This window comes from Podarcis liolepis, assembly GCF_965112155.1.
Source record: "Podarcis liolepis genome assembly, chromosome: 6".
In the NCBI taxonomy this organism is placed as follows: Eukaryota; Metazoa; Chordata; class Lepidosauria; order Squamata; family Lacertidae; genus Podarcis; species Podarcis liolepis.
Window position 1 is genome coordinate 39585742 of NC_139559.1, and position 10640 is coordinate 39596381.

The 10640-nt window shown below is 42.3% G+C and overlaps 1 protein-coding gene across 13 annotated transcripts in view; it reads right to left on the reverse strand.

Annotated features, from left to right (window-relative positions):
• The window catches only part of LOC310709369 (membrane cofactor protein-like), a 55870-nt gene extending 52765 nt beyond the window's left edge, over positions 1-3105 (reverse strand). For 3 of the 13 annotated variants that reach the window (XM_083508918.1, XM_083508910.1, XM_083508916.1), the window contains exon 1: positions 2617-3045. In XM_083508918.1, coding sequence (XP_083365044.1) covers positions 2617-2683 — 67 coding nt within the window. In that variant the 5' untranslated portion in view covers positions 2684-3045. Of the gene's footprint in view, positions 1-2616 lie in introns of all 13 variants that reach the window. The other 10 variants (XM_083508909.1, XM_083508912.1, XM_083508908.1 and 7 more) reach the window with 7 other exon arrangements.
• Positions 3106-10640: the final 7535 nt, after the last annotated feature.

The following is a 10640-nucleotide window of genomic DNA, read 5'->3' on the forward strand; positions in this document are numbered from 1 at the left end:
CTGCCAGTTCATTTCTGGGTTCAATTTACAGTGGTACCTCAGGTTAAGTATTTAATTTGTTCCGGAGGTCCATTCTTAACCTGAAACTATTCTTAACCTGAAGCACCACTTTAGCTAATGGGGCCTCCTGCTGCTGCCGTGCCGCCGGAGCCCAATTTCTGTTCTCATCCTGAAGCAAAGTTTTTAACCTGAAGCACTATTTCTGGGTTAGCAGAGTGTTTAACCTGAAGCGTATGTAACCTGAAGCGTATGTAACCTGAGTTACCACTGTATAGTACTCACTTTAGTGTTTTAAGCCCTAAATAACTTAGACCCCACATAGCCTGAAAGACCTTCCCTGCAGAACCTCACAGGTGTTAAGATCAGCAGAGGGGAAGCTCTTGGGAGTTTCACAGCCCTCGGAATTCGGGGGGGGGGGGTCGGCCCAGAAGATTGTATTCTCTGTGGAATCCCCTAAACTGTGGAATTCCCTCCTCACAGATATGTGTCTGGCTTCTTCACTATTCAGCTTTCGGCAAAAGCTGAAGATGAACCTCTCCACCTTTGAGATGTGTGTTTTTGGGGCCCACTCTATTCCTTTGATTGTTAACTGTTTTAACTGTTTTAAATTTTGAATTTTAAATTGTAACCTAACCAGGGACCTGTTGGTAGAGGGTGTGTAACTAATGATGATGAGAACAACAACAACAACAACAACAACAACAACAACAACAACAACAACTTGAAATTGTAGAAATTGCTTTAGGAATGTGCTTTCTTTTTTGGTCACTAACACTAGTAATCAAGAGGAAAGGAGAGCCAAATTGCCATCATGATTTCCAGCACTTATTTCAGCCCTGATACCTATGGTTGTGGTTGGGGGGGGGGAGGCGGGAGGTAGTTTATTCCCATCAAATTAGATGTGCTTCAAGAGTTAAACAACAAACTACTGACAGGGTTGTTGTTTTTCATTTCCACCATACTTTTCTGCCAAACAGGCTCTCTAAGCAGTTTACGCAACAAACAGCAGATTATTTCGATTAAGCTGATTATTTGGGTATTGTGTTATTAGAACCAATTACTTGGTGAAAATGTAATACATCATCTTTAAATATCACATTCTAAGAAGGCCCAGTCAATGGGACTTCACCTATTCCTGAGTTGCACCATATACAAAACAACTTAAGAAAAAGCCTGTTGCACCAGGCCAATGATCCACCTAGTCCAGAATCCTGTTCTCACAATGGCCAAGCTCCCCTCCTGCAATTTCCACCAGCTGACCTTCAGAAGCATACTACCAAGAAGTACCACTCCAGTTAGGGTGACTTTAAGTTCTATAAGTATGGAAGTTCTATGAAACAATTTGGTATTTTCTTTCTTTCTTTCTTTTGTGCTCTTTGGGTGAGGCAAATTACCGTATTTTTTGCACCATAACACTCATTTTTTTCCTCCTAGAAAGTAAGGGGAAATGTCTGTGCGTGTTATGGAGGGAATGCCTACGGGTGGCATGCCTACGGATTTTCCTCCTCTAAAAACTACGTGCGTGTTATGGTTGGGTGCGTGTTATAGAGCGAAAAATACGGTATATCAAATAAGAACAAAGGAACGAAATATCAGGGGAGTTAAAATGTAGAAACAGGCTTGACATCCACTTGGCTGGGAAGTTGTTTTGGTCTCTTTTTCCCTACCCCACCCCTCCATTCATACTATTAGTGACTGGATTAACTATAAAGTATTCCATTCTAGATTAAAAATGTGCTTGTTCATTCAAACATCATTCAGAATAATACTTGTTTCTGCTTGGCATTCCTACTTATGCTGCTGAGTAAGATTTACTCAAATCCAGTTACCAATTATATAGTTAAAACAACAGGCATATATGATGAAATACTACCTCCCCCCCCCACATACCCAGATTGCAGGAGGATGGACTGGATGACCCTCAGGACTCCTCCCAACTCTACCATTCTATGATTCTATATGATGAAATACTATACTACGTGTGTGTGTTTATTTTTTTAAAAAATATACACTGCTTGATTGTAAAAACACCCAAAGTGGTTTACAAAGGACAGTAAAAGCAAGAAAAAAATTACAACCCTACTTTAAAAATGTACAAAAGTTAAAATACTAAAACAGATTAACATTACCTCAACTTTCTGAGCAGCTGGGTAGGTCTGTCTAAATAGGAATGTTTTTAAACAGGTGCAGAAAAGTGTGTGTGTGTGTGTGCGCAGATATGTGCCTTTCTCAAACTCGAATCCCCAGATGTTGCACTACAACTCCCATCCTCCCTAGCTACTAGGATCAGTGGTCAGGGATGATGGGAGTTGTAGCTCTACAACACCTGAAGGCTGAAGCGTGGGGCTGGTGTTTATGTATATATATATATTTATATATGGGGTGTGGGTGTGGGTGTGTGTACCAAGTTTCCCTGCCCCTTTGAGCCACTGGGAGCTAGGAGCGCCCATCACACACACACACACGTAGAGGAAATCCTTCCCTACAGTATAAAGAACCAATATTTGAAGTTGGGCAGGATGGTGGACACTCCTAGCTGGCTCCCAGTGGCTCCAAGGGGCGGGGGGGGATCCCCTCTGTCGAGTCGCGACTCCCGCTTTCCCTCTAGCTACTCACTCAGGACGCCGGAAAGTAATGAAGAAAGCACGAGGAGCCCCGGGCCAAGGCTGGGCGGCGAGAGCATCGCAGCGCGCAGCGTCCGCGCCCTCCAAGAAGAGCCTCTTCCAGGGAGCGATTAAGGCTTCCAAGAACGCCGCCGCGAGAGTCCGCGGGGCGGGGCCTCGAGGGGAGGAATCCGTCGAGGCGGAGAGAGCGGGAGGTTCAGGGGGTTGCGGCGGCGCGCGAGGGGGAACCCGCCTCCTCCTCTTCGCGCTGGGAAGTGCAAAAGCTGCAAGGAAATTATTCTGTCCTCTCTCCTCTCACAAAGTTTTTGTTTTCCCCGCTATGACGTGAAGCCTGGGAAGTTCAGCGCTTCGTTGTCAGACTTGCCAAGGATGTTGCTACCACAGGATGAAAATAGTTACTCGTTTGGGGAATTGGAAAGTTTAAAGACCCTTAAGGCTCAGCCCAGAATTATAGCCTCGCTCGGTTTTCTAGTTACGCCCCAAAGCGGAATGTTAAGGTGTGGTGGTGATGATGTTGTTTTTTTGGCAAGGCGTGTGTGGGAATGCCGTCATGTGTCTTTTTTTCAAAGATAAAACTACATAGACTCGTAGAACTCGCTTCAGAATTGGAAAGGACACTAGGGTCAATCTAGTCCACCCCCCTGCAGTCCAGGAGTCTCATATTCACTCGTGCCTGAACAATATTGTATTTCAGATTAGATTAGTGTCAGGCCCTGGGGAATGTACAGAAGGCTTACTACACATAGGGAACCTCGGGCCCGGGGCCAAATGTGGCCCTCCAGGCCTGGCTGGCTGCTGGCCCTCAGAATTGTCGCTGGGCCATTGGCCCGATAGAGCAGGCTCTTCTTGTGTTCTCAACATTGCAATTACGTTAAACCGTGGAGTTCCTCTTTTTCACAAATAAAAGAAATTTCTCCGGTTACATCCTGTTCTTCTGCCACATCCTGGGTGCTGTGAGCAGTTAGAGTTGGTTGCCATGCTGGCAAATGTTGTTGCTACCTGCAAAATAAACATTAATGCAGCAAGTCTGTGAGGTAGGGTAAGCTGAGACTTAAGTCACCCATGGAGGTTTGTGGCTGTGTGCTATTTTGAGTGATGATTTGAGCCTAGGTCTTCCAAAATAACCACTGCCCCACACCAACTAAAATCTGGCAGCCATGAATGGAGCCAGGACAGAATGGAATATGACTTTCGGATCTCAGCACTAAGGTACCAAACATAGTATGATTCTGTTAGCACAGTAAAATACTCCCTGACTGTCAGATTTAGCAGCAGTGCTGGGCCATTTCCAGTTTTCACAGAAAAGTCAAAACTATGGTAGCAACGTAATGCCAGTGCTTAGTTTTAATAAACAAATTGGGGATTTATGCATCTTAAGGGCATTTCCAAGCAGACTCTTTTTTTAAACGTCAAGTGTATACTGAGTCATCTGGTCTAGCAGTCAGAAGCAAAACCACATTAATCAGATACTTGTGTGCCCTTGCCAAATGGCTTGCAGAAGCCTTTCTGCGTGTAAGTACACAAATGGGAGGCTAGGGATTCACAGCATCAGCAGAAATCACATAGAACGCCCCCCCAAACCCCCTCAAAGTACATTAACACATGAATGTTTATTTATAGTCAAATTCCAAAAAACAAATATTTGATTCCGTGCAATGAAGGGCAAACAAACTCAAAAACACAAGCCCACCAATAATACATTTTTCATTATTTAAAATTTTAAACAAGATTAGGAAAAAAAATGAAATAACCAATACTGTACTCTTTATCAATTCCATGAACATTGCTTTCAGATCTTTATTGCTTTGACATAGCTTTCAATCACAAGGGGAGACTAACCTATCCAATCCAACATTGGCAGTGAAGAAGTACCTGCTCCTTTGTTTGTGTTTCCTCTTCCCTCCCCATCCTTTTTTCGCTCTTTGTGTTGTGTGGTGGAGGTGGGGGGGGCAGAGGTACTCTTTTAATATTTGTACAGTGCTTTGAAAATGTTAGGTGCTTTTGAAGTGTAATATTACTGTCAACTTTCTAAGGTATAAAAAAGAAGTTCTTATAAAAATAGTGATTATTTTTCATTTTAAAAACACAGTGTTAGAAAAAATTAGGTTATAACACAAAAAAGAAAAGAACATATTACCATTTGTGTTCCAACATTTTATAAATATTTTTCTGTCTATCTGCAGAGGAGAGCAATCACAGAGGGTCTGATGATGACACATTCTGTCATATGTCAAAAGGCATATTACTATTCCTCTTTTTAGTGTATACCTAGGGAAAATTTCCTTATAAATTCTAAAGGGGGGAAAAGGATACTAGCATATTTTGCTGGAACTGTATGAATATTATCATTATTTACAAAAAAGATAAAGCTCTATTCCTTTATCTCAGTTTTAATCTTGGTTCAAATTTTTCTACCATTGCAACAGACAGTGCTATTTTTCTAGAAAAAGAGGTGCCGGAACTCACCATGAAGACCTCCCTCATTCTCTTAGAATGGCAATAGTGCTCACCTGAGAGGAGCCAGAACTGAGTTCCCATGAGTTCCCCCTGAAAAAGCCCAGCAACAGGCCATATTTGATAAACTAAACCTCTTAAGCAAATTGCATTTTTTTTAGCAATAGCTATTTGAGCCTCAATTAAGAAAAACTCAACCAACTCTTTATCTATTCATTTTTCATATAATCCATCCCAGAAACCTAACAATGCTAGGGAAGGTATTGGCATAAGGTCCTATCTAGAGAGTGAATTGATTTCCTGAAGTACCATATCCCATAAATCTGCCAGTAGATGGCACACAAACCAAAGGGGACAAATATAGGTATGAGCATTTAATTTGTTTACAACACCATCACTGTGGTGAAAAGTGGAGGTTCATATAAGAGAGAGTTGGACTGGAGTATAGCATCATCTCTATATTGTTTTTAGTGCAGGTTTTGGATTCATGCTGAGACCATCTTCTTGGATGCATTAATCAACTCTCTGCTTGCTTGTTGCTTAATGAAAGCTTTTATAATAAAAGAGCTAACTTGTCATGCACTTGTTCTTCTAAAAGTTCACATCCTTATTTTTATTGTAAAAATAATAAAGCCTATATAGCGATTTATCACAAGATACTTTGGGATTGATTTTTACCATAAAATGTGGGTGGTAGAAAAGAGAAGTAACTGGAGATTGGGGGGGGGGGCGGGACTAAATGTTTGACCTTTGATTAAATTTCCAAAATTCTGGTTTTTTAATAGGGGCTACAAACTCAGTTTAGGTTCCATCCCCCAAGTTTTTAATGAGAAAAAATAATACCTGTGGTTACAGGTATTCCATCTAGACCATTGTTTTTCAGTACCAACCAGGGTTTTTCCTCATCTTTATTACCCAAAGGCCAAATTTGCCTCCCACTGGTTTGCCTCATAAGTATGCAGCGGCGTAGCGTGGGTTGTCAGCACCCGGGGCAAGGCAAGTAATTTGCGCCCCCTAACCCGGGGCAAGGCAAGTAATTTGCAACCCCTAACCTGCCGCCGCTGCCAGCTTCTTCTTGCTGCTGCCTGGTCTGGTCTGGTGTGGTTCTCTCCCGCGCTCAGCGCTGCGCTGGGCGGCTGCTGCACTGTCCCTCCCCCAGATAGTCCCTCGCTCTCTCTCCGCACCGCATACCCGGCACCCACCCCCTCCACAGTGGGCGGCGACCCAGCGGCTCGGATTGGATTCGCACAGCCAGCACTGCAGTGAGAGAGAGTGAGTGAGCCAGGTAGGGGCAGAGAGCTGCAAGTGCGAGCGTCCCCCCCCAGATGTTGCGCCCGGTGCGGCCGGCCCCCCCTGCACCCCCCACGCTACGCCACTGTAAGTATGTATATGGTCCTTCCTCCCTCTCCCTTTAAGAAATAGCATTTTCTTATTCAAGCCCCGCTCTCAATATAAATCCTATCATTTTGTCAGGTCTGTAGTATTTTTTATTCTTTTTATAAAAGCCACTTTTTTGTACTATTTGCACTATATATGAACCACCAAGGGACCAGATAACATTACAACCGTATTGTCAGCAAATAAAATTATTAAATGTTCCTTTCCCTTTATTATGGTCCTTTATTATTAAAGTTGGCTCTTAATGCCACCACCAGTGGCTTCAAAGTTAGAACAAATAACAGAGGGAAGGGGGAGCAATCTTGTTCCATTCCTCTGTATATTATAATGGATCAAGAGGCAAGCCCATTCATTCTTACTGCTGCCTTTGACAATTGGTAAATCAGTTTGATGGCGTGAATTATTTCATGCCCCAGAAATAAATTAGAAATTACCTGAAGAAGGAGCTTTCTGTACCACCAAAGGCCAGGCTGACACTGAGCATAGTTTTTGTTCTTCACAATGGTGAATTAACATTTAGAAAGCTCCTAACTGGATTAACTGTGTATCTGCAGTCTTTCTGTAAAGATCTGTTGGATCCATTTCTGTAAACGATTGGGTCGGAAACTATTTCATCTATGGGTGGATCTAGACACAGGTTAAAAATGCTATAAATCAGTCAGAAATTAAATGGTTACAACAAAAGATAAAAAGGCCTATGTAAAAATCCATATAAATTCCTTTTTGCTCTTTGGTGCCATCTGGTGTTTAATGTTTATAACGCATTCAAAAAGTATTGTGACGAATGTAGCCGAGTCCTATGTGTTGACAATAATGCTATCAGTTTTTTGATGTAAACAAAAGACGCAATGCCACATGCCCTTAAAAGATACCGTGAGAAATTCAGTGTTGCTCTACAATGCTCATTGTATCTGGGCAAGCATTTTAGCTTGCCAGACAGAAAAATCCCCCTCTCCCTGCTGCATTGTTCTGGAGTCTCTCGTGACACCCCCAAGCCCATTTTGATGGACACAGGGGAAGAGAGGGCAGAAAACACCACTGCCCAAACCAAAGTCCTTGCACGGGGCGTCTGCTGATGGGATTCATTTGTTGAACTGGGGTTGTTGTCCTTTTTGTTGTCCTTTTGCTATGTTTATTCAATAGGTAAAGTGGACCTGGTGGCGGCCTCTACATCTGTTTTTCAAATGTCTGCTCTGTTCATGTGTACAGCAGGGTGGAGTAGAGGGTGGCTGCAGTTCAATGTCAACATCAAAAACAACATTAATCCTCTTCCTTCTCTGCTCTTCCTCTTTGCATTCCATTGCTTTAGATACTTTTCTCCCTGAGCAGCTCACTTTCACTATTGGAGTCAGGCTGGGAGAAAAATACATAAGACTCTTGCCAGGAATTAAGGCGGCAGAGGTGAAGATATATGAATAAACAACCCCTGACAGTTCTGTTTTAGCTCAGATATCAGGCTTGAAAACTCACTGCAAAACTTCAGCCTTCCCAATAAAGTTATTCCCTTCCCAGTGGAATTTGAACCTGACGTAAGTTTGAAATATCTTTCTGATTTACCATTGTACGGAAACTCCCTCCATCTGAGGCATTACTCTTGCAAAAACTGTGGTCAGTCTGCTGGAAATCTCATGCCTTGTGTTTTATAATACGCATAATGTGCATGTTTACAGATCAAGAATGAGATGTTATGGCCCATCCAGACTAGTGCTTTAACACATTGTCTTCTATGTATCTTTGCTCTTGACTTGTGGGAAAGTGCATTAGTGGTGTGTTTATCCTGCATTAGATTCTTCTGCAATGTTATCCCAGTGCTATCCCGCTGTTGCTGTCCAGAAGGGCTACAGCACAACAAAAGCAGGATGAAAATAAACCAGTACATTTGTGGTATAAATATTTACGGGATTTCAGCAGGGAGCTATGGGAGATGCACTGATTGGGAATGAAGCAGTGTGACCACCTCAAAGCTTTTGCAGGATAAAACAGTATTGTTATCTGATAAATGTGAGCACATACACTGTATTAGTCTATCAAATGGCACTGTTTGCAACTGCAGCGAATAAAACCTGAGCACGAATTTTGAGCCAAGCATCAATGGGTTTGTAAAGGAAACTCGTTAATTTGAGAAAGTTAAAATTTAGAACTACTTTCAAAAAAGTTTATAATTGATTTTAATTTTGATTCTGGTTTTATTTTATTTATGGCGAGTATAGTTATGTATCCTTTATTATTGTGTATTTTATTGTATTTGCTACAATCAATAAATATTTATTGTATTGAAAGCAGAATAAGCACAAAGCATCAGGAATGTGTAATGAAAAGGACGTCTGGAGGGGCCATTAGCTCAGCTAGTCACATGCATGCAATCTATATTCTAGACTCAAATATGCCTGGAGTCATCTGATAGTAGCAAAGTCGGCTTATCTCACATTAAAACTGTCTTGCCAAGTACAGAACTTCTTCATGATTGGGTAGCTCAGCAGAAGAGAAGCATGCCAAACAGATGGCAAATGAAAGCAAATGCAACTAGAACAAAAATGTGTTTAAAAGGGGCATGCATGATCAAAGCAGCCATTGATTTAATAGGTTGTTGCAGCTTTTATCTTTTGCATGCTTGTGCACATGTATTTGTTACTACTGAATATTCATAGTAACAGTGCCATAGTGTCATGGTGGATGAGGTGGCAGACAGCTTATTCTGTACCTGAATATATATATGAATATGAAATTATTATTTACTGGTATGATTCACTTTATATGCTATATTTTTTCTTTACCTATACTATAGCAATTAATAAAAAAATAAAAAATTGTCCAGTAGCACCTTAGAGACCAACTAAGTTTGTTCTTGGTATAAGCTTTCGTATGCATGCACACTTCTTCAGATACCAATTTCGTGCATACAGAGCCCAGAAGACAGATAGAAAACAATGATATTGATCTATTACAAGATCATCAACCTCATATCCTTGGTTGGGCTGAGTTAGGTGAACTCAGGGTGTGTTCACATTGCTGCCTTAGAACACAGTCTGTCCCCCGCTTCCCAGTGTGTTTCCCAGCTCTTTCCCCTCTAGCTGTTCAGATCACACAGCTTCATCGGTGTCAGATTCATTTCTCTGTGTGTATGCACAAGAGAACATTGACAAGGCCCCATGTAGAGCACATTACAGTAATCCAAACAAGATGTAACTAAGGTGTGTCAAATCAACACCTCAAGGAACAGGCACGGCTGGCACACTAGCTTTAACTGTGCAAATACACTTCTGGCCACTGAGGAACATGAGCACCCATCAAGGCTGGGTGCAAGAGAACACCCAAATTGTGGTCCTGTGTATTCAGTGAGAGTGTTACATTCCATCCAGCACCGGCTGAATCCCTATTCCCTGTTCTGCCTCGCAACTGACCAAGAGCACATCTGTCTTGTCTGGATTAAGTTTCCATTTCTTCACCCTCATGCAGTCTGTTACATGTTACAGACACCAGTTTAGAACTGAGGCAACTTCTTTCGATTTAGGTAGAAAGGATTTAAAGCTGGGTGTCAGCAGCATACTTGTAACAATGAACCCTGAAACTCTAGACCAGCTCTCCTAGTGGCTTCCTGTAAACAATAAATCGCATGGGAGACAGAACAGAATCCTGAGGAACCCTGCAGGCCAAACATGAGTTCTCCACCACCACTTTCTGGGTTTGTCCCTCCAGGAAGGAACAGAGTCAGTGAAAAACAGTGTCTCCTTGTCCCATCTCAGTGAGGCAGCCCAGAAGGATACCACGGTTGATGGTATCAAAAGCTGCCAAGAGGTCCAGCAGAACCAATAGAGCCACACTACCCCTGTCCAGTTCCTGACATAAGGAATTCATCAAAGCTACCAAAGCCATCTTTGTCCCATAACTAGGTCTGTAACCAGATTGAAATGGATCTAAATACTCCATCCGCTCCAGAAATTCCTGGAGCTGAGATGCCATTATACCCTGGGATATTAGAAACTGGCCAATAATTAATCAATACGGTGGGATTCAAGGAGGGCCTTTTCAATAGAGGTCTTTTAACTGTCTCCTTAGGCTTGCAGGATCCTTGCCTTGTTGTAAGGTGGCACTGACCACTCTCTTCACACATCCAGGCAGTTCCCCACTGGCTTTTTTGATGAGGCAGGAAGAGCAAGGATCTTG